Source organism: Pipistrellus hanaki (assembly GCF_964339955.1).
Source record: "Pipistrellus hanaki genome assembly, chromosome: 18".
Classification (NCBI taxonomy): domain Eukaryota; kingdom Metazoa; phylum Chordata; class Mammalia; order Chiroptera; family Vespertilionidae; genus Pipistrellus; species Pipistrellus hanaki.
Window position 1 is genome coordinate 12,719,680 of NC_140520.1, and position 23,249 is coordinate 12,742,928.

Sequence of the window (23,249 nt, forward strand, 5' to 3'; positions counted from 1 at the left end):
AGTCTGGGGGTGGGAGGAGGGTGCTCTGCTTTAGCCCCTGGGCCTGTTCCATGTGTCCTTGTTCCCATTAGTCTGGACACTACCCCCCCCCTCCCATGCCCTCGGCCCTACATATACCAACACCACCACAGTGCCCTTGATCTAGATAGCTAGCTTGTCCCAAGCCCCAGTCGATTCCTGTCGTGTGGCTCTTGCCTTCCAGGGGGAGACGGGCACATGGGTGTGTAAGCCCCAAGGGAGGCAGCCATGGCCTTGTCTTAGGGCTTGTTCCTGTATGATTCTCAGTGAGGGGCGGTGTGTTATTTTTACCTTCTTGACCTTCCCCTTTACTCTTACTCTTCAAGTCCTAGTTCCCTTCTCTGAGAACGTTGACTCCCCGCAGAGCCGGGGCCAGAGGCCGGGGAAGGGACCAGCGGGAACTGAAAGGACTTCCGTGTTTGGGGCACGGGAGTCACCGATGCAGAGACAGGAATATGGATGTAAAGGGGAAGCACATCTCTCTCAAAAGGAGGCTCTGGTTGGCATAGCGAGGCAGCAGCGGCAGAGGGCCTCCGATGAGAGCTTTCGGGCTCTCCCGGAAGTACCTTCCGTGCAGCCATTTCATTCCCCGGGGAGCTGGGTGAGGCACCGGCCCGGCCCGGAGGGAAAAGGGACTGGATGGGTGAACTACCCTGCTGACGTGATGAGAACAGACAGAGTAGGCTGAGAGGACCAGAAGTGATGGGCTTTGTAGGGGGCCAGCCTGCCAATACCGGAGCCAGCCTGGCACTGACAAGCCCTGGGGAAAGGGGCCAAGGTCAGGGATCGAGGCCGAGGGGGCTGGGTATTCTGTGGGTGCAAATGAACCGAGGAAAGAGAAAGAAAAGGGGTTGGGGAGGGAGTGTGGTGGGAGGTGGGGTGGGGTTGGGGAGCCGTTAATGGAGACAAAAAAAATAAATAAAATTAAAAAAAATGGGTTCTGGCCAGGTAGCTCAGTTTATTAAAGTATCGACCTACTACACCAAGGTTTCAGTTTTTGTGTGTGTGTGTTTTGTTAATCCTCACCCAAGGATATTTTTTCATTGGCTTTTCAGGGAGAGTGGAAGAGAGAGGGAAAGACAGAGAGAAACATCGATGTGAGAGGAACACATCGATTGGTTGCCTCCTGTATGCGCCCCCATCAGGGCCTGGGCTGGGGAGGAGCCTGTAACGGGGGTACATGTCCTTGACAGGAATCAAACTGGGGGTCCCTCTGGCCAACGCTCTATCTACTGAGCCAAACCCCCTAGGGCCGGAGAGTTTGACATACTTGCCCTAAATATGTTGTATTATTTAATCCTCTTAATAATCCTAGGAGGAGATGGGAACTATTGTCCCTGCTTTCAGAAGAGGAAACGGAGGCGCAGAGAAGTAACTTGCACACGATGACAACAATCAGAAGCCAGACTTTGGACCCACACTAAACTCCAAAGCCTGAGCGCTCCTCCACCCCTTGCTGCTTCGTGCTCCCCATCAGCAGGATATGTAGGGAGAGAAGGAAGGAGAAGCTCTGGCAGTTGAGAAATAAGGGGCTCCTTTGCCTCCAAATGGGCAACCGACTCAGGCCTGCGGGTGTGGAGACCGCCTCTGGGCCGGCTCCCGGTGGCTGAGGCAGAAGGTGCTGGAGCCCAGGCTCCAGTGGAGGCGGCAGGAAGGGACTGGGCTTTGCTCCCCATCTCCCCGGATCCAGAGCTACAGGGGAGAGGGGACTCTGGTGCCCTCTCCCAGCGCCTTCTACACCCGCAACTTTGCCCCAACAGCTCAGTTTCTTCTGTTGTGTGTCATGGCCATCGGGTGAGGCTTTGTTTGCAGAGAGTAGTCAGTGTGCAAACCCTCTGAAGTCCCTGCTCAAGGTCAGCCCTCGGCCTTGAAATGCATGGTCCTGGGTTTGGGAGAATGGAGGCCTTCCTCCCAGTTCTCCAAACACACGGAGCTCTCGATGAAGCCACGTGCACGTCTGCATCCTGGTGTGATGGCCTCGCCTCCAAAGGGACAGCAGACACAGGCCCGTGGGTACAGAGAGGACCCCTGAGCCGGCTCCCAGTGGGCTGAGGCAGAGGTGCTGGAGCCCAGGCTCAAGTGGAGGCGGCAGGAAGGGAGCGGCTTTGCTCCGTGCCCAGGCCTGTGCCAGGTGCTCAGGTCCTCTCCCATCCTAGAAGAGGCATGTCTGCTTCTTTCTCTTCCCTCCCTCCCTCTCTCCCTCCCTCTCTCCTTCCCCTCTCCTTCCCCTCACTGTCTGTAGCTTTGACTACAAAGTGCCATGATTTTTCCTTCTGGCTTATGCCGCCTGCCTTCCTGGCAGATTTTGTTTTCCCTCGAAATGAAACTGATTCTGGTCTGCAAACCAGCAGACTTCGTGCATTCGCTCTGTGAGGGGTGGTCCTGCCCCGGCACCTCCTGGTCCAAGTCCCCGATGCCACCCCACCTTCGTGGCCACATCTCTCATCCCTGGGCCCCCATTCAGCACACGGCACCCTCAGCGCTCCCCTGCAGCTCCAGGGACCTGCGGAGCCCGGGGCCCCAGCCGGCCACCAGTTCCCCAGGTCCTGCCTGCAGCCCCAGGCCCGCAAACCAGCCTGGGAGGGGCGGTGGGGATGGGGGTTGACAGAGGGGTGCAGACACCAGGTGGGCACTCCGCCCCCACACCCGCCTCCCCTCTCCCCGGAGGAAATGCCGAGAGCACACAGTCTGTGCTGATATCAGCTCCTGGAGGGCTCAGCCTGCGCATGCGGCCACCAGAGGGGACCCGTCTGCAGGGTGGTAGCAGAACAGCCTCCCAGGGCAGCTGGGTGCCCACCTGGCCCCAAAGCCATCCTTCAGCTCCCCCTGCCCCTTCTGAAGGGGAGCCAGGTGTGGTTTCCGCCCAGCCCCGCTGCCTGGCTTGGGAGGCCGCATGGCGGTCGCCCTCTGCTGGCCAGTTCCTGTCACTGCAGAAAGTAAGAGTCACCCTGCCCCCCAGCCCGTGCCCACTGGGAGCCCCCAGCACATCCTTCCATTCCACAGGGCAGAACCAGGCTGGGCGCTTCCCTCCGCTGGGATGGGGCAGAGCTGGACTGGGAACCAGGTCGGACTCTGCAGCTGACGTGTGTGGTCCCATGTTCACAAACCCAGGGGCCCTCTGTGCCTGTGTAACTGCGGCTGTATTACCAGAGGCCCCTTCAGGGCCCAAGCTGGGACATGGCAGCCAGGACCTGTCCGCAGCCTCTAGGATTGGAGCCCTCTGCTCCTTCCTCCACACGCTGCAGGGACATCCCGCCAGAGGGTCCTAGAGGGTAACTGGTGCATGAGACAGACTTTTGGGAAAAGCGAAGGAAAAGGTGTGAGTTTTGCAGTGAAGACATAGATAGCCACATGGAGTTGAGGGCAGAAAAAGATCAATATGAAGGGTGAGTGACCAATTGTACGCAGATGGCAAAGCGAGAGAAAAGGAAAAAGTGTATGATGATGAATTACATCAGAGTGATTGTTCTGGCAACTGTTACTGCCTGCAAAATGGGGTCTCTCCATAGATATAAGAACAAGCTCATAGTTCTCAAACGGGAAGGGGAGGGAGATGGGAATTTTTTGGTGGGGTCTCTCCGGTTTGGGATGTCATTTGAATGTAAAGTGGATTTTTACCTACATTTGAATGTAAATTTGTGGCCTATCGATGCATATGATTCATCAGTACTTCTCAGTATTTTTTCAAATTTTAAATGTCTGTAGATTTAATGCTGTTTCTGGTCCCATATAGACTCCACAACTACTTATTTCCTTACATCTGTAGGCATTTGAGTTTGGAACCCTATCATTTGCAGAGGTGGGAATTGAGACCCAGAGGAAAGAGACTTATCCCAAGGTCTCACAATCACTGGCTGACTCGAAACCTAAAACCCAGACCTCCTGATATTCAAGCACCACAGTGACTGTGGATTAATAGCTACATTCAGGATTATCAAGTGTACAGAAAAATATTAGTGGAGTCCTGACTGGTTTTGCTCATGGTTAGAACTTCAGCCCAAGCACCCAAGGGTCTTGGGTTCAATTCCAGTCAAGGGCAGATGCCTGGTTGCAGTTTCAATCTCTGACCCAGTGGATGTTCAGGAGGCTGCCTCTGCACGCTTGCCTGCAACCTGGGCATGTGCCCCGAATGGTGATCAAACCAGTAACCTTTTGGTGCATGGGATGTTGCTCAACTGAGCCCAATTAAGCCACACTGGCCAGGGTTTGTTTTTTTTGTTAATCTTCACCTGAGTATATATTTCCATTGACTTTTAGGGAGAGTGGAAAGGAGAGAAAAAGACAGAAACATCAATGTAAGAGAGACGTTTTTTTTGTTTTTGTTTTTGTTTTTTTTTTAAAGATTTTCTGTTTCTTTTTTTCTTAATATATTTTATTGATTTTACACAGAGAGGAATTGAGAGGGACAGAGAGTTAGAAACGTCGATGAGAGAGAAACATCGACAAGCTGCCTCTTGCACACCCCCCACTGGGGATGTGCCCGCAACCAAGGTACATGCCCTTGACCAGAATCGAACCCGGGACCTTTCAGTTCGCAGGCCGACGCTCTATCCACTGAGCCAAACCGGTCCCGGCAAGAGAAACATATTGATTGGTTACCTCCTGCATGAACTCTGACGAGGGCCTGGGCTGGGGAAGAGCCTGCAATCAAGGTACATGCTTTGACTGGACCTGAACTCTGGAGCCTTTGGTCCGCAGGCCACGCTCTATCCACTGAGCCAAACCAGCTAGGGCTGCACAGGGTTTTAATTTATTTTTTAGAGATGGTTAGGAAGTGGGGAGGGGGAGAGAGAAACATCAATTCATTGACTCTAGCAATGGTCCCCAACTGGAGATCAAATCTGCAAGCTGGGTATGTGCCCCGATCAGGAATCATACCCAGCACCTACTGGTGTATGGGATGCTCCAACCAACTGAGCCACGCTGGCCAGGAACTATGTTTGAAGCTTTAAAAACTACCTTTATTTATTAAACCAAATCAGGATTCTTTCACATTGTCCATCTCCATCTTCCCTCCTCACCTTACATCCACATTACATCCCTCATTCTGACCACAAGGTGTCACTCTTGGTGTATTTTTTTTTTTTTTTTTTTCAGTTCTTCATAGATGGTTTCCCAAATAGCACCAGGCAGTTGGGAGGCAAGAGTAGGAGCATCCCCTTAAGTTGTGGACAGATAACTAGATCCAGGTGTTTTGGGAAGGAAGTTCAAGGTGGTAGGAGCTAGAGAAGACTAGGGCATGATGAAAATGGAAGGACAGTGTTTCGGATGTCATCAGAATCTTTCCTTGTAAAAAGCTTTGCCCATCTGACTTAGTTCCTGCTGGTACTGCTGATGCTCCTTTTCAAACAGCTGGTGCAGGGCGGCTTGACGGACCTGGTGGGAAGGGCACAATAGAATATTGTCAACACAAGAAACATTCAAACCTATAGAGAATTTTCTAAAATATATTTTTATTGATTTCAGAGAGGAAGGGAGAGGGAGATAGACATATCAATGATGAGACAGAACGATTGGCTGCCTCCTACATGTCCCCCATTGGGGGACGAGCCCACACCCAGGCATGTGCCCTCACTGGGAATCAAACCGTGACCTCCTGATTCATAGGTCAAAGCTCAACCAGTGAGCCACACTGGCTGGGCTATAGAAAATTTTTTGTGAGTTTATTTGAGCCAAACTGTTGACAATTGCCAGAAAGCAAAATCTCAATGGACTGAGAAAATGCTCCAGAGAATGGCAGTTTTGCATCTTATTTTACACATTACAATCAAAAGAGAAGACGTAAGTGGGTTATATGAAATTCATTGGTGATAGATTAGGGAGGCAGGAAAAGCAAAGCAGGGGTGAGGGAACCTTTGGGATTGGATAAAAAATTAAGTCAACTAGTAACTCAATAACAATGAGGAGATTTGTGGTCTCTACTTTGGTTCAGTAGCTGTCCTTTGAGGGGTTCAGAAAAAGTAAATTACTTTGGCCTGGCCGATGTGGCTCAGTGGTTGAGCATTGTCCTATGAACCAAGAGGTCATGTTTCGATTCCCGGTCAGGGCACATGCCTGGGTTGAGGGCTTGATACTCAGTAGGGAGCTTCCAGGAGGCAGGCGATGAGTGATTCTCTCACCATTAATGTTTCTATTTCTCTCTTCCTCTAAAAAAACAAAAACAGCTGGGACCGGTTTGGCTCAATGGATAGAGCGTCGGCTTGGGGACTGAAGGGTCCCGGGTTCGATTCCGGTCAAGGGCATGTACCTTGGTTGCGGGCATATCCCCAGTAGGGGGTGTGCAAGAGGCAGCTGATCGATGACTCTCTCTCATCGATGTTTCTGGCTCTCTATCTCTCTCCCTTCCTCTCTGTACAAAATCAATAAAATATATTAAAAAAATAATAATAAAAAAATAAAACAAAAACAAAAAACTTTTAAGTGAATTATTTTGACATTCTAAAGGTATGCTATCGGCCGAAACCGGTTTGGCTCAGTGGATAGAGTGTCAGCCTGCGGACTGAAGGGTCCTGGGTTCGATTCCGGTCAAGGGCATGTACCTTGGTTGCGGACACATCCCCAGAGGGGGGTGTGCAAGAGGCAGCTGATCTATGATTCTCTCTCATTGATGTTTCTAGCTCTCTATCCCTCTCTCTTCCTCTCTGTAAAAAAATCAATAAAATATATTTAAAAAAATAAAATAAAGGAAAAAAAAGAATCATTTAGTAAAAAGGAGCTTAACGCATTTAAGAGTTAACACGCTAAGCGCCCAGTCAGTTACTGGTGACTGACACTGTACTTTTCATCTGGAAGAGAAAACAGGCTGGCCGCTTAACATGGTAATGAGTTATGGCTCTGGTACAATAGTGAAAACCTCAGGGGAAAGTGATGGCAGGGTGAGTAATAGCAGAGATTAAGTGTTTGGGAATCGCAGTACGCATTGCACATAGCAGAAGTGGACGAGACTTGCTAGAACTCACCATCAATAGCTGCTTGTTGGCCATTGCCAACTCCTGTGCCATGGACTCCTGAATCTTCAGAATAGCATAAGGGTTTCTCCTCTGGCTCAACGTTGTCTGCCACAGACAGAGAGTGTGTGCGTTTCGCCACCTGCCCAGGCATAGAGGTAGGGTTAGAGTTAGGAATGGAGACAAAAACCCCATCAATGTGTCTGCTTTTTGTTTTGTTTTTTTTGTTTTGTTTTGTTGTTTTGTTTTGTTTGTTTTTTTTTCAGAGAGGAAGGGAGAGGGAGAGAGGATAGAAACATCAATAATAAGAAAGAATCATTGATCGGATGCCCCCTGCATGCCCCCTACTGGGGATCGAGCCTGGAACCCAGGCATGTGCCCTTGACTGGAATTAAACTTGGGACCCTTCAGTTTGTAGGCCAACGCTCTATCCACTGAGCCAATCCAACTAGGACCCCAGAGATTTTTTAAAATTTTGCCGAAGCCGGTTTGGCTCAGTGGTAGAGTGTCAGTCTGCGGACTGAAAGGTCCCAGGTTCGATTCCAGTCAAGGGCATGTACATTGGTTGCGGGCACATCCCCGGTAGGGGGTGTGCAGGAGGCAGCTGATCGATGTTTCTCTCTCATCGATGTTTCTAGCTCTCTATCCCTCTCCCTTCCTCTCTGTAAAAAATCAATAAAATATATTAAAAATAAATAAAATAAAATTCAAGTATTTTTTACAGATTACTAGAAAATTAAATCCATACAGAAATATAGTGTGAGAGCTTCATTCTTCTGCTCCAGTCCTTCTCAACAAAGCTATCAGTTTCTTGTGTATCTTTCCAGAAAATGTTTCTATCAGATACCAACAAGTACATCTTTTTTTTTTTTTTACAGAGGATCTGCTCATTTTTAAAAAATATATATTTTATTGATTTTTTACAGAGAGGAAGGGAGAGAGATAGAGAGCTAGAAACATCGATGAGAGAGAAACATCGACCAGCTGCCTCTTGCACACCCCCTACTGGGGATGTGCCAACAACCAACATACATGCTCCTGACCAGAATCGAACCTGGGACCTTTCAGTCCGCAGACCGATGCTCTACCACTGAGCCAAACCGGTTTTGGCAACAAGTACATCTTTTAATTTTTTCATAAAAGCCTATTTATATAGGCAGCATGACTTAACAATTTGGACTTTTCATATCAGCACACAGAAGTTTTGCTTCATTCTGTTTAAAGGCTGCCTAGCATTTCTGTATCATAATATACCTAGCTGGTGGTTTCACCTTTTTCACTTTTACTGACTGATTTTAGAGAGGAAGGGGGAGGGAGAGAGAAGAAAGAAGAGAGAGACAGAGAGACAGAGAGACAGACAGAGAGAGAGAGAGAGAGAGAGAGAGAGAGAGAGAGAGAGAGAGAGAGAGGGAGGGAGGGAGAGAGATGAACTGGTTGCCTCCCACAGGGACCAAACCTACAATCTGGTATGTGCCCTGACCAGGAGTCAAACCTGCCTCCTTTTGGTGCACAGAGTGATGCTCCCACTGAGCCACACTGCCCAGGACTGCGTACCCGTGCTTTTTAAAAAGTTCTTCCAGGTAAAGGAGAGATACAGCCTAGGCTTTTGAATCTTCTCACTCATTTAACAAATACCGCATACCTACCACATGATTAGTACAATGCCAGGCAACAAATACGTGCATTCTCCTTAAAATGTAAACAAAAATCCAGCTGGTGTGGCTCAGCAGTTGGGAAACCAAGAAGTCGCTGGTTCAATTCCTGGTTGGGGTGCATGCCTGGGTTGCAGGCTTGATCTCCAGTGGGAGTGTGCGCAGGAGGCAGCCGATCAAAGATGTTACTCTCTCACTGAGGTTTCTACCTCTGTCCCTCTCTCTTCCTTTCTCTAAAAATCAATAAAAACATTTAAAAAGCAAATAAAAATTAAAAATAAGTTAACAAAAACTCCCATTTTCCTTTAGAGAATGATAAGGGACAATAAAAACCATTGTCTAGGCACTGGGTGGTGCTGCTCAATTGATTGGAGCATTGTCCCATACACCAAAAGGTTGTGGGTTTGAATCCCAGTCAGGGGACACAACTAAGTTGCAGGTTCCATCTCCAACCCGGGCACGTGTGGAAAGGCAAATGATTGCTGTTTCTCTCTCACATCAACATTGCCCTCTCTCTCCTCTTCTCCCTAAAATATCAAGCATGGCCTCTACTGAAGATTAAAAACCAATCACCACTGTCTATTCAGCTTAACATAGTAGGCACTAGGAAGCTAACTCTGGCCCCTTCACACCTGTTTAAATTTTTTTTTTTAATGTTTTATTGATTTTACAAAGAGGAAGGGAGAGGGACAGAGTTAGAAACATCAAATATCAATGAGAAACATCGATCAGCTGCCTTCTGCACAGCCACACACACACACACACACACACACCCGCAGGGATCGAGCCCCCAATCAATCAATGCCCTTGACCAGAATCGAACCCGGGACCCTTCAGTCCACAGGCTGACACTCTATCTACTGAGCCAAACTGGTTAGGGCCTGTTTTTTTTTCCTTGATGAGCCCCCAGGAAGTGATCCAGAGCTGAGAGATGGCTCAGGGAGTACAGGAGGGTAAAAGGTTAAACTGAAGAGTAAGGGAAGGGATAGAAGCAGAGATTACCTTTCCAACATCTTCTTACGTATAAGGTTCCTGTGAAAACTCTGCAAGAAAAGGGAGCTCTGTTGGTCTGCTTTATATCTCCAACCCCTACTACTGCTCTCGTGGGAGACACAAACCTAGATCTCTTTAGAGAGGGACCAATTTCCTAGGGGAGGTAGAAGAAAGGTCTGTTCCTTTCAGAGCGGATTAGAGAATAGGTAGGAGTTGGTAGGACATACTATGTGCCAGGCATAGTATGTGTCAGATAGAGTCTCCCACTTCTCTTGCTGTCCTTGTTATATCAAGGGCCTCTCGCATAAGGGCCACTCCTGGTAAGCTTATCTGGAAACCCCATCAAGGAAAATCCCCTCCACCCCAGCTTCTCCTTCCAACTCTGCATACCTTTTCAGTCTCAGGCAGGTCGTCGGTAGGCATGTTTGTAGACTGTCTGATGTGGTCTTGGGAGACTGAGCAGGCTCTTTCTGTTTGACTCAGTAACCAAGGTTTCAGTAGTCATAGCAACATTTTTGCCTCCAACAATGACCCTACAGGTAGGAGTTGATTGGTCACCTGGCCTGATGCCCGAGACACCTGAAAGAATCCTGGTTCTTGTGTTCTATTAGTGACACAGGCTATTTTATGAGCAAGGACCAGAGTCCCAATTTTAAGATTTCTTCTGTTGGGATCCCAAGGAGTATCTGTATGGTCCCAAATCCAGGGTCCAGTCCTATCAATTCTCTGAAGGCAAATCCTCATGCCATATCCTGAGGCAGATGCAGCGAACATATCATATTCCTGTTTTACTAAAAGGCAACTGTAAATGAATGAATCATATACTTTGTTGCTTAATTGTTTATTTTATTAATTCATAAAGTCAGACAAGTGCATTGGTCTGACCACTCTTCCCCTGTCACCCCAACTCTCTCACCCTTGGGATTATAGTCTAGAAAAAGGCAGATGAACTATGATCAAAACCAAGTGAGGATTTTTAAGAAAGCTCTGACAGAAACATTAAAAAAAAAAACCATCTTATTTCAATTCCAGAAATAAAGTGCTACCAAGAGAAAATAAAGTCTTAACTGATGCTCTGAAACTGGCCATAGGAAGGTTTGGAGAATGATTCTCTAAGCATGAGCTCGAAGAGCTGTGGACACGCCCGGGAGCTTCCGCCCATCCAGCCTGGGCCTGCTGAGCCAGATGACCCGAGGGGCCCCCGGCCAGCACACTGCAGTCTCTCTGGCTCCATCAGCAGCGAGTCCTTCAGTGCCGTCACAGAGTGCTCTCCAGAGTGTTATAGTTGTCCTTAAAGCTCTTCAATTCAAGGAAGTGCTTGGCACGTTTACTCTTCTGGCTGGAGGGGAGGTATGTCACCTGGATGGTTGTTGGGGAAACTTCAGGAGACTGGGTTAGGTCTTTGGCTGCTGACTGATGTTGTCGCTGGGAGCTCCCACTTCGTGCTTTGACCCTGAAGAACAGAGAGCAGGTCACAGACAGAATGAGGACTAACGAAAGAACAGAAATTTGAGGTTCATCCATTCCATCAATGCAGTTGTAGCACAAACAGTCTCTATCCTATTTTACAAACTAATTACCAAAATCCTACCTGGAAGCTTAGAAATAGCAGAGTAACCAATTTGGCCCAACCTTTTCATCTCACTACCCTTTAGAAAACTTTTAATTCTGCTGAGTCACCTAATGTGTGTATGCTGCTAATATTCTCCCAGTCCAGAGAGAATCTCTTGAGAATGGAATATCAAATAATAAAAGTAGTCATAGCTGGTTGGGCTCAGTGGATAGAGCGTCAGCCTGAGATTGAAGGGTCACAGGTTCAATTCCGGCCAAAGGCACATGCCTGGATTGTGGGCTCAATCCCCAGTAGGGGGCGTGTGAGAGAAAGCTGACCAATGATTCTCATCATTGATATTTTCTCTCTCTCTCTCTCTTCCTCTCTGAAATCAATAAAAAAATATTTTTAAAAAATAAATAAAAGTAACTATTAAGTACTGATCACATTAGGACTTTAAACTTGGTGATTGCCTAACACCTAATTTACTAACATCCCAATATTCCTACATTGTGGTATCATTTCATTTTGCAGGTTAGGAAATTGAGAGTCCATTAAGTAATTTGCTTGAGGTCACAAAGGTATTAAGTAAATGAAAGCTGGGATTCAAACCTAAGTTTGTCAGGTTTCAGAGCCTATACTATTTTCACTACATCCATTGAACCTTTCTAGAAGCTAGAAATCAAAGAGACTAATTAAACATTTTTTTACAGTAAACATAAAAGTTACTATTTTTTTTATAATATATTTAAATCTTAACTATTTTTTATAGAACCTTATTGATTTTTTAGAGGAAGGAAGGGAGAGAGATCGAGAAATATCGACTTGAGAAACATGAATTGGTTGCTTCCCGTACCTGCTCTGACTGGGATTGAACATACAGCTTAGGTATGTGCCTCTGACCAGGAACTGAACCTGTGACCTTCCTGTGGACGGGACAGCAATCCAAACAAATGAGCCACTCTAGCCAGGGCCCATAATAACTATTTTTAAATGTTTACAGTTTAGTAGTGCATTTACACTATTATGCAACTAATGTCCAGAATTTTTTTCATTTTGCAAAACAACCCTCAACTGCTTAACTCTCTATTCCCTTTCCTCCAGGCCCTGGGCAACCACCATTCTAATTTCTCTCTCCATTAATTTAACTCCTCTAAGCATCTCAAGTAAGTGGAGTCATAAAATATTTGTCTTTCAAAAAAATTTTTTTGAACAGGCCTTCTGCCTAACTTCTAAACCAAATGCCCTTTTCCATCCTTTGCACATGCTCATTTTCATTATCATTGCTAATAGTTTTTAGCAGGAACAAGATGATTTATTCTTAGGAACAGAGAAAAGACAGAATAGACATAACCCTTATCATTTCAGAAAGATCCATACTCAACACATCAGAAAACAGATGTATTCTTTCTTTTCATGCTGCTAACTTTTTATTCTAGACTAGTGGCCCGGTGCACAAAATTCATGCACATAAAATGGAATTAAGTAGAGGAAATACTTTAATATTGCAATCTGTCTTTTCTCCATAATAGAAGTGTCGGAGATGAAAGGAAAGTAGTAAAATGTATATTAAAATAGTATATAAATTTGTTAATAAACATTAACAAAATGATATATTGTGTCACCAACAATGGCTTCTTCCGGTGTCAGAGATACTTTGTGGCAATAGTTGGCCTACAGACATATTCCCACCTCCCTGCTGTCAGGGCCTGTGGTGCAGGTGAATGGATTCCTGGCTGTCAGGGTGCTGACAGCAAGCTGACCAATGGCTGATTCTGTGAAGGATGGGGCTCCTGCCGCCCTGGTGTATGGGTCCTGCTGCAGGTGCCATGCTATGTGGGTCCTGGGTGCGGGTATCAGACTCCCTCCTCCCTCCTGTCAGACTGTGGGGTGTGCTGTGGGAGCCAGAGTCAAGTCCCTGCACAACTTGCAGGCCTCAAAATCACTTGAGACTCAGACCTGGCTGGCCCCTCCCCCACGGGGCAAGACCCAGAACTGGCCGGCCGCACACCTGTCAAGCCCGGCCTCCCTGCAGCATCACATCAGCGCTGGGCGAGGAGGCAGGCAGGCAGTGCCACGCCCAGGACAGGGACACAGGCAGGCAGCCTCACTTCAGTGTTGGGTGGGGACACATGCAGGCACCAAGATGTGAATGCTGGGCAGGCCTGGGCACGCCTGTGCTGGGGGCGGAAGTCCTCGCCCCCACCCCCGCCCAGCAGCTCCTGCCTGTTGACTGGTCACCAGTTGTCACTGGGACATCATTAGGACCAATTAGCATATTCCCTCTTTATTATATAGATTGGCTTATCCTTTTTACCCTTTCATTTCAACACTAGAGGCCTGATGCATGAAATTTGTTCAAGGAGCTAGGCCCTCACAGCTCCGGCTTCATCGGGAAAATCATCCGGACAGTTCTGGATGTTCGGCTGTCCAGTCTAATTAGCATATTGTTTTTATTATTATAGATTTGTATAAACAACATAATGAAACGATGTTAGTACATGTCTAAAACATTCCCAGAAAGTCACGATTCCTCTCTTATAACACAAATACTCATCAGCTGACTCTATAGTGATGTCCTATGCTTCAGAGAAGGTTACTAATGCTTAAAGAAGTAATAAAAACGGGTGGCATTTAGCCGAAACCGGTTTGGCTCAGTGGTAGAGCGTCGGTCTGTGGACTGAAGGGTCCCCGGTTTGATTCCGGTCAAGGGCATGTGCATTGGTTGCGGGCACATCCCCAGTGGGGGGTGTGCAAGAGGCAGCTGGTCGATGTTTCCTCTCTCATCGATGTTTCTAGCTCTCTATCTCTCTCCCTTCCTCCTCTCTGTAAAATATCAATAAAATATATATTTTTAAAAAAATGGGTGGCATTTAAATCTTATTTTTTATCAGACCAAGGCACTGAAGGAGCACCCTGGGATCCTGGAAGATAAGGCATCTCTGTGTGTTGAAAAACTCGATTCCTTTTCACACCACTTAAAAAAGAGGTGTACAGCTAAAACCAGTTTGGCTCAGTGGATAGAGCATCGGCCTGTGGACTCAAGGGTCCCAGGTTTGATTCCAGTCAAACGCATGTATCTTGGTTGCAGGCACATCCCCAGTGGAGGGTGTGCAGGAGGCAGCTGATCAATGTTTCTAACTCACTCTCTCTCTTTTTCTCTGTAAAAAATCAATAAAATATAAAAAAAAAAAAAAAAAAAAAAAGAAGTGTACAAAAGTAGAAGATTCACTTATTAGCTTGTCGAGGCTATTCTGCTTTGAATGTGAGCAAGAGGCAGTGCTAATTGTCTAGGACCTGACAACTCTATGTTTCAGTGGGTTTTGTTCACATTGCTTTGTGAAGGCCATCTCACTGCGGAAACAGCCCAGCACACTATAAACAGACAGTCCCCTTCGACGTGTTCCCCTCTGCACTTACACTGTGGCCAGCTCACTCAGGGCCTCCTGGTAGCGCAGGTACTCTCTCTGGCCGAAGACCTGCGGGGAAAGGAAGAAGAGTGACACCCTGTAGGGTGGGGTCCCTTTAGCTCCCTCAGGTGGCACCCCGCTTACCCCCGTCCCGTAGCGGGCCGTCTCGTAGCCATCCAGCAGGGTGTCGATGAGGGCCTTGCGCACGCCCTTGAACGGAGTGCTAGTGTTCCGAAGATCCAGCAGGTAGGAGCGGAAATTCTTGCCCATTAAGGAGCGGGGATGCCGGCCTTCAGCATGGAATGGGATTTCTGAGGAGATAAATAATAGCACAGTGCTACCCCTCCTCCCACTTGTTACTCTTTCTAGTTAATTTCCCAAACTCAGAAATGGGTCCAATGAATGAGCTGGAGGGAAGTTCTAAAGAATTAAGAAGACCAGAGGTATAAAGGTGTGTCAGAGTTGTCATTTGGTGGTGGCAACACAACTGTAAGCTACACCAATGATACACAAGATCGTCACCCTCCTATTTACCCCCCTACATGCCTACCCTGGCTTTAAGACATAAATTATGTTTTAGTAGAGACAGAGTATATATGATGATGGTTATAGAATTTAAAAAGTTAAAGAATAATCTAGCTGGGACCGGTTTGGCTCATGCCGGGACCGGTTTGGCTCAATGGATAGAGCGTCGGCTTGGGGACTGAAGGATCCCGGGTTCGATTCCGGTCAAGGGCATGTACCTTGGTTGCGGGCATATCCCCAGTAGGGGGTGTGCAAGAGGCAGCTGATCGATGACTCTCTCTCATTGATGTTTCTGACTCTCTATCTCTCTCCCTTCCTCTCTGTACAAAATCAATAAAATATATTTAAAAAAAAAAAAAAAAAAAAAAAGGAATAATCTATCTGGGACTTAGCCAAAGAGCTTGTCTTTTGCGGAAAACAAGCAAATTACCACACCCAGTTCACGAAACTTAAGGTCTAAAAAACAAAACAAATTCAGACTCTTTGGAGAAGAAATAACTGTCTAAGGCATTTTCTGATGCAAAAGAGTCACCCAATACCCAAAACTCTAGGAAAATTCCTAACCAGAGATAGTGCAGAAAGGACAAATTCTAACATCCATAAAGTGGATCCTTCCCCCTCTTCCCTAAATGAGCTTACGGATTCCGAATGGGCCCTGTCAAGCAGCCCTTACCAGAGGCACGGATGGCATCTAGAGCTTTCATCCGGTATAAATAGTTGTAACAACCTGTTGAAAAAGAGAGTGGTCTCAGACATAACTGCAAGCTAAAAGACTGCCTTCCACATGTCATATACCCAGGAACATAGAACCCACAGCTGCTGGTTTTGCCAGCAGTTATGTTACAACTCTGAGAGCAAAGGAATTCTGAACTTGTAGGATCCCCCACTGAAGTCTTCTCCAAGAGGGTGCCACGCACTCTGATTTCCCGGGGTGTCCAGCTGTAAGAGTCTTGCATCATCATCCGCAAGGAGCTGAGGTTCATACTTGATATCCTGAACCCTGGATAGTCGAATATCAATCTCCTCTTTTAAGTCCTGTTCACAGAGAAAAGAATACACAATCACTTACCCTGCACTGTGCTTTCCATTAATCTGGAAATGGAGCAGAGCAAATGAGCAACTAAGATGACAGAAGCAACTGGTGGAGGGTGTGCAGGAGGCAGCTGGTCGATGGTTCTCTCTCATCGATGTTTCTGGCTCTCTGTCCCTCTCTCTTCCTCTCTGTGAAAAATCAATAGAATATATTTGGGGGGAAAAAATAAGATGACAGAAGCAGAAAAAATGCTCATTTGGCTAATGACATTGCAAGGTAAGATTCAAAAATTTAATGATGGTCTCCCTTTGCCCTTGCCAGTGTAGCTCAGTTGGTTGGAATGTCGGCCCATACACTGAAAGGTTGAGGTTCAATTCAGGTCAGGGCACATACCTAGGTGTGGGTTTGATCCCTGGTTGGGGCATGTACAGGAGACAACTAATCCGTCTCTCTCTCTCCTCCTTCCCCTCTATAAAAATAACATGTTCTCTGGTGAGGAATAATAATAATAAAAAAGAATGGTCTCTCCTTATCAGTGAACTGTGTGCGGGCTGCTTGGTCGGTGGCAGCAGCAGGCAATGTCTCTGCACCGTGAGCTACTTCAGGCCTGAGGAGCACCACACCCTTCATCCTCAAGTCCCGCATCTTCCTCAAAACTTAAAGAGCCCAGCTGGCATGGTTCAGTGGCTGAGCATTGATCTATGAACCAGGAGGTTGTGATTCCATTTCCTGGGTTGCAGGCTCGATCCCCAATGTGGAATGTGCAGGAGGCAGGAAAGAGAAAAATTAAAAAGGACAACCGTGGCTATTGTAGCTCGGCTGGGCACTGTCCCATGCAATGGAAGATTTGACAGTTCAATTTCTGATCAGGGGACATGCCTGGGTAGAGGGCATGTAGGAAGCAGATGGTTAATGCGTTCACATTGATGTTTCTTTCTCACCCTCTCACTCTAAAAAAAAAAAAAGACAATAAATATCTCCATTTCATGATATTCCAATTTATACAGGTAAGGATGTGTTTCATATAGTAATTCAAGTACCACACTGGTCTAATGGAGATTATTACAAAGGACCATTCAAAACCAACTGAACAAGAGATGAAAAAAGGAAAATTCCATTTTGTTGCAAATTTGTACCCTTATAAACAATATTTCTGGCACTTTGGTACCATCCCTCACACTAAGGAAGACCCAGGATACAATGATGAACATCCAGCATTTAAAAGAGACCCAATCAGCCGAGACCGGTTTGGCTCAGTGGATAGAGCTTCAGCCTGCGTATTGAAAGGTCCCGGGTTCGATTCTGGTCAAGGGCATGTACCTGGGTTGCAGGCACAACCCCAGTGGGAGGTGTGCAAGAGGCAACTGATCAATGATTCTCTCTCATCGATGTTTCTAACTCTCTATCCCTCTCCTTTCCTCTCTGTAAAAAATCAATAAAATATATATTTAAAAATAAATAAATAAGAGACCCAATCGATATCTGTGAAACTGGAAGCAAGATGTGCAAGAGGTGAAATAAAAGTATTCATGACCATTGGAGAGTGTTAGTGACAAAGAAAATCAATGGAAAGGAATCAGCTGCATGATTATCACAATCTGAGAGCCCGCTCAAGTGTGAGCCTCATCTTGCCAAAGCCATTGTGCATGCTTTATTACTGCCACATGAATCTGTCTGTATAATACTAGCATATCATATCATAAGTGGTTCCATCACCAGAAAACAAGGAAATTTCTCTGAATACAAGGTGATACTTATTCATCTGGAAGTATCAGATACAAAAGCAGAGGGCTTTTCTTTTTTTGTTGTTAATCATCACTGGAAGGTATTTTTTCCAATGATTTGAGAGAGAGAGAGAGAGAGAGAGAGAGAGAGAAATATTGTTGTGAGACAGCCACATCAATTGGCTGCCTCCTAAACAAGTCCAATCCTAGACGGAAAACCTGCAACCCAGGTACTTGCTGTTAAACAGAATCAAACCTGCGACCCTTTGCTTCCTTGGCCAACGCTCTAACTACTGTAGAATACTGACCAGGACAGAAAAAATGCTTTTTGAATTCGTCTTTCAAAATTTTATTTATTTATTGTTTTTAAAAATATATATATTTTATTAATTTTTTTACAGAGAGGAAGAGAGAGCAATAGAGAGCTAGAAACATCGAGAGAGAAACATCTATCAGCTGCCTCCTGCACACCCACCACTGGGGATGTGCCCGCAACCAAGGTACATGCCCTTAACTGGAATCGAACCTGGGACCTTTCAGTTCGCAAGCCGACGCTCTATTCACTGAGCCAAACTGGTTTTGGCTTGTCCTTCAAAATTTTAAATAACCGTTATTGAGGGTGAATTTTCATGCAACAAAATGCAACCATTTTAAGTGTGTAGGTGGATGAGTTTTGACAAATGAATATACCCAATCAAGATATAGAACATGCCCTGGCTGGTGAGGCTCAATTGGTTAGAGCATTGTCCTGTGTGCACCAGATGATTATGGGTTCCATTCCTGGCCAAGGCACATACAACTGGTTCAATCCTGTTGGGGCACATACTGCAGACAAGCCAACCAATCAATATTTCTCTCCCTCTACCTCTCTCTCAAACCAATAAAAAATAAATAAATGGAGTGGAATCATATGGTACCTATTTTTTTGTGAATGGCTTTTTTCACTCAGGATGTTTTCAAGACTCGTTCATGTTTACGACTTACGTTCACAAATACTTTGGAGATTCATTTGTGTTCATATATTTACCTTCAGTTTATTTTCATTTCCTATAGTATTCCAGAATACAACTATATAATTATACTAGTGACCTGGTGCACAGATTTGTGCACACTGAAAGGAAATTAATTAGAATATTTTAATATTGCTATTTGCCCTTTCTCTTGAATAGATGTGTCACCCAAATTCATGATCAACAATGACAGATCAAAACACACATGTAAGATTGGCACCAGCAAGAGCTTTATATGCATCACACATGCTCAAGTCAGCCATATATACTATATATATATATATATATATATATATATGTGTGTGTGTGTGTGTGTGTGTGTGTAATAAACTTGCTTAATTTGACCTGCTTTCTGATTTAGCTAAACTTTTTCCAGCCCAGATAGGCACCCCAACTTGTCTTTCAGGTAACTGTCTGCAACACAGCAGTAAATATCAACACGAGGCAGATTATTATTGTAGATCATGCAAGGAAAACAAAGGGTAAAATATTTAACTGTAGCAGTGTTTGACTATATTTTGCACAGTGAGAAAATCTGAAGTCATTTTCAAGGTCCACCATTTCTTACTTCTTTTCAGTCAGGTCTTTTCTAAACTTTCTCTAGAGCTCCGTTTTCCAGCTAATGAAAAGAAAATAGGATTCCACTGAGTCTCCTATCTGTCTACTCTAGGACTTCTGTGAGAATCAAATGAAATGATACACAGAAAATGCTTCACAGACATTTGATTGAAGTGTAAAATGTTTGCACCTGGCTATAAAGCACATCATGTTCCTGGACTGAAGAAACCCCAAGGAGACTAGTCACTAGGCGAGAGGAAGCCAGTCGTTGCTACGTGACATCATTACCCAGCACCTACAGCAACCATTTCCGGGCTGGGCTGAGGGCTGCATTTTTGTGCCATGGAGTCTTGGCAGCGCTGATTGTGATTTGGTGGGCTGCCGCTCGGGTGGTGGTGGGGTCTATGTCCCAGTTGGGGGAAGCTGAGTGTTGTTTTGTCAACACCAGGTCCATGGTGCCATTTCTTTGTAAATGGCCAGTGTGTGTCATTGTAGTTCCTGCATTGAGTGTCTGCCCCCCTGGTAGTCAGTGCGCATCATAGCAACAGGTCAGATAGACATTTAGCATATTAGCCTTTTATATATACAGGTAGCCATTCTCAATAGACATTTGGATTAACAATTCCTCCCACCCCAGGGCAATTATAAGATATGTACACATATAATACCTTAATAAATAAATGGGGGGGAAATTCCTCCCACCCAACTGGCATGGTTCAATGGTTGAGTGCAGACCTATGAACCAGGAAGTCATGGTTCGATTCCCAGTTGAGGCACTCTGATTGCAGGCTGCATTCCCAGTGGGGAATGTGCAGGAAGCAGCCGATCAATGATTCTCTCTCATCATTGATGTTTTTAAAAATATATATATTTTATTGATTTTTTAAAATAATTTTAAAAAAATATATTTTATTGATTTTTACAGAGAGGAAAAGAGAGAGATAGAGAGCCAGAAATGTTGACGAGAGAAACATCGACCAGCTGCCTCTTGCACACCCCCCACCGGAGATGTGTCAGCAACCAACATACATGCCCCTGACCGGAATTGAACCCAGGACCTCTCAGTCCGCAGACCGACGCTCTACCACTGAGCCAAACCGGTTTTGGCATTTTTATTGATTTTTTTATAGAGAGGAAGGGAGAGGGATAGAAAGCTAGAAACATTGAGAAACATCAATCAGCTGCCTCCTGCACACCTCCCACTGGGGATGTGCCCGCAACCAAGGTACATGCCCTTCAGAGGAATAGAACCTGGGCATTTTAGTCTGCAGGCCAACACTATCCACTGAGCCAAACCAGTTAGGGCTAGATAGTCAAAGTTTTGATTGGCTCATGATATACTGGAAGCCAATCCTAACCCTCTTATGGAGCAGGCATTTGGGGACCTACAGGAATGTTAAAGGAGCTCTATTTACATTTCTTGAGGTGTTCCATAAAATATATAAGCAAAGAATAAGGAGGGCAGGGTTGATAGCACTGGTTAATGAAAGAACTTTGGTGTAGGACTGAGAGTTGTGTACTATAATAGCTCTAGCTCTCCCAACTAACCTGCTTTTCACTTAAAATGAGTTGAGTACCTAGTATGTGTAAATCCTGACTACAGTGGTGAACAAAACTGGTATGGGCCTGCATTCTTGAAGCTTAAAGTTTAATGGAAGAGAGAAGCATTAAACACATAGAAAATTAAGCATAAAAGAAAATTAGTAGTAAAATGCTATCTAGAGAAAAAATATCAGGGGACTATGAGAAAACAAAGAGGAAAACCTATTTTAAACACACAATAAGCACTCCTCTTGGGAGGAAATGGTATTTAAATTAAGATCTAAAGAACAAATGAGCCAATCAAGTGAAGACCAACAGATTATTCTAGGTCACAGTAACAGCACATGGAAAAGTGGAAAATTCAACCACTGTAGCTGGGTTCCAGTGATCAAGGGAGAAACATACCAAAAGAGGTTGGTAAGGGCAAGAGGTGTCTTTTTACTCAGGAGTGGAAGGCAGAAACAGCAGGATGGGCTGGTGGTAGGTTATCAAGAGTTCTGACTTAAGATATGTTAGGTGTGACATGCCTATAAGATATCTAAGTGTTAGGTAGGCAGTTGGATATGTAAGCATGGAACTCAGGAAAGAGGACTGGGATAGAGATAAAATTTCATCAGTAGATAATAACTACGCCAAGGAAAGGAAGGCAATCACTGAAGAAGTGGTTACTCACTTTCTAAAATGCCTTTGGGTAGTAAACTATTTCATTTTATTTGGTTTCACGTTTTAAAAGTATATATATTTTCTTGATTTTTTTTTTTACAGAGGAAGGGAGAGGAATAGAGAGTTAGGAACATCAATGAGAGAGAAACACTGATCAGCTGTCTCCTGCACAGTCCCCACTGGGGATGTGCCTGAAACCAAGGTACATGCTCTTGACTGGAATAGAACTCAGGACCCTTCGCTCCGCAGGCTGACACTCTATCCACTTAGGTTTGGTTTCGCTTTCTAAGGTGAGTGTTGGAACTAGATGATTTATGGAGCCCTTATAAATCTAAAGTTCTGCAGAGGCAACTCTTATTTTAACCACCCTAACCCCATCCTAAAACAAAATAAAATAAAAGCACACAAAGAGAAAACAATGGGTAGTTTAATTTGAACTGGGAGGTATCTTAATACAAAAGTTGGGAATTTTATAAAAACCCAAGCCCTTCAATTCTGCAGATGCAGAAACTGAAGATCCTTGGTAAGCTGCATCCACAGCAGAAAGCAGGTAGACCAGCCCGCACACTGACAGCTATTGCTCAGTCTAACAAGGTAACGTGGGTAACGGGACAAGAACACGAGGGACGTGAAAGTCATTTCTAAAAGCAAAGGCCATCTCATTATGGGCCCTAAGAGATCTGGAAAACCAGGCCTATCTAGTGCCTTAAGGACCTACCTTGGGGGCATTGTGTCCCACAGGGACGTGAGGTCCCCTTCGGGATTTCATTGCAAAGCGCATGATTTGCCTCTTCACAAAAATAAATAGCAGCACAAACACCTGTCCAAAAGATATGAGAGAAGAGTCTTTAGTGGAAAAAAAAAAAAAAAGTGGCAAGAATAAAAGGCATGCTTTCATTTCAAATCCCCATTCAGGCTCTCTGGGGAGTGTAAGGGGACAGCAAGGCCATCAGAGAAGGGGTGGATAACAGGAAGCCGGCAGCGTGTGTGTGTCTGTTTTAGGGTTCAGAGGGAGGGTTCTTGGCCAGGGGCGGGGCGGGGCAGTCCGGGTCCGTGACTTATGCCCCCAGGTACTCCTGGGATACGAGCCAAAACCCAGAAAAAGTGCAGGTGAGTGGATGGAGAATGAAGACAAGGGCTGCTCACGCGGAGGGGCTCTCCTAGGTCACACGCAACAGCAGGAATAGGGGTCGGGAAAGCTCACCAGGCTCCCGTAGGCCATCACCAGCACGACATTCACCCCCGACAGCCAGTTACTGCTGGACGCCATGGCCTCCCCACCCCGCGCAGAACCGCTCCGGTTTACCCCGCTGCCCCGCCTCCGTCAGCCCGGGCTCCTCCGAGGTAACGGCACCTGGGTGCTCTGAAACCCCCCGGCCATTTCCTTACGCGGGAAGACCAAGGATGACCCGGCCAGAAAACATGGCGGATAGGAGGGAGGCTGGTAAAGAAGAACACCTTCCCACCTCCCCCAACACGTGACTCGGGGCGCGCAAAGGCTGCCGGGAGCGGTGGAAGCGGAGACGCGGAACTACGCTAGGAAGAGGAAGCGGAGGCCACCTGTGCGTCACGTGGAGGGGGCGTGGCCTGCGTGGAGGAGGCGGGGGGTGGGGAGGAAGAGG

General features: G+C 46.0%; 3 protein-coding genes across 8 annotated transcripts in view; 1 reads left to right on the forward strand and 2 right to left on the reverse strand.

The window, feature by feature from the left end:
• Positions 1-4,413: 4,413 nt before the first annotated feature.
• CFAP141 (cilia and flagella associated protein 141) lies at positions 4,414-10,279 on the reverse strand. Its single transcript, XM_084866932.1, has 4 exons — positions 10,001-10,279; positions 9,620-9,660; positions 6,978-7,107; positions 4,414-5,394 (listed from the first exon to the last, which is right to left on the reverse strand). The coding sequence occupies exons 1-4, from the start codon at positions 10,031-10,033 to the stop codon at positions 5,293-5,295; spliced, it is 306 nt and encodes a 101-aa protein (XP_084723058.1). The 5' UTR covers positions 10,034-10,279; the 3' UTR covers positions 4,414-5,292.
• A 156-nt stretch (positions 10,280-10,435) lies between these two features.
• On the reverse strand, positions 10,436-23,120 carry LOC311613228 (protein C1orf43). 6 transcript variants are annotated; one of them, XM_084866884.1, is made up of 7 exons: positions 23,017-23,120; positions 22,346-22,447; positions 16,015-16,132; positions 15,771-15,827; positions 14,717-14,883; positions 14,583-14,641; positions 10,436-11,063 (listed from the first exon to the last, which is right to left on the reverse strand). In XM_084866884.1, the coding sequence occupies exons 2-7, from the start codon at positions 22,406-22,408 to the stop codon at positions 10,868-10,870; spliced, it is 660 nt and encodes a 219-aa protein (XP_084723010.1). In that variant the 5' UTR covers positions 22,409-22,447; positions 23,017-23,120; the 3' UTR covers positions 10,436-10,867. The 6 variants fall into 6 exon arrangements, with proteins under 6 accessions (XP_084723010.1, XP_084723012.1, XP_084723009.1 ...); XM_084866886.1 differs by having other exon boundaries at positions 15,771-15,824; positions 23,017-23,119; XM_084866883.1 differs by having other exon boundaries at positions 22,934-23,112.
• UBAP2L (ubiquitin associated protein 2 like) overlaps positions 22,680-23,249 on the forward strand; it is a 47,648-nt gene continuing 47,078 nt past the window's right edge. Inside the window, exon 1 of the mRNA XM_084866724.1 lies at positions 22,680-22,737. The gene's annotated coding sequence lies outside the window, so the exon portion shown is untranslated. The remainder of the gene's footprint in view (positions 22,738-23,249) is intronic.

Coding starts and splice junctions, on each gene's coding strand:
- CFAP141 (XM_084866932.1), bottom strand. CDS start 10,033: ATGCCTACCGACGACCTGCCTGAGACTGAAAAG. Junction 7,108..9,619: donor CGTAAGAAGATGTTGGAAAG/GTAATCTCTGCT, acceptor ATGCCTGGGCAG/GTGGCGAAACGCACACACTC. Junction 5,395..6,977: donor CCAACAAGCAGCTATTGATG/GTGAGTTCTAGC, acceptor CCTTCCCACCAG/GTCCGTCAAGCCGCCCTGCA.
- LOC311613228 (XM_084866881.1), bottom strand. CDS start 22,897: ATGGCGTCCAGCAGTAACTGGCTGTCGGGGGTGAATGTCGTGCTGGTG. Junction 14,884..15,770: donor AGATGCCATCCGTGCCTCTG/GTAAGGGCTGCT, acceptor TTATCTCCTCAG/AAATCCCATTCCATGCTGAA. Junction 14,642..14,716: donor CGGCCCGCTACGGGACGGGG/GTAAGCGGGGTG, acceptor CTTTCCCCGCAG/GTCTTCGGCCAGAGAGAGTA.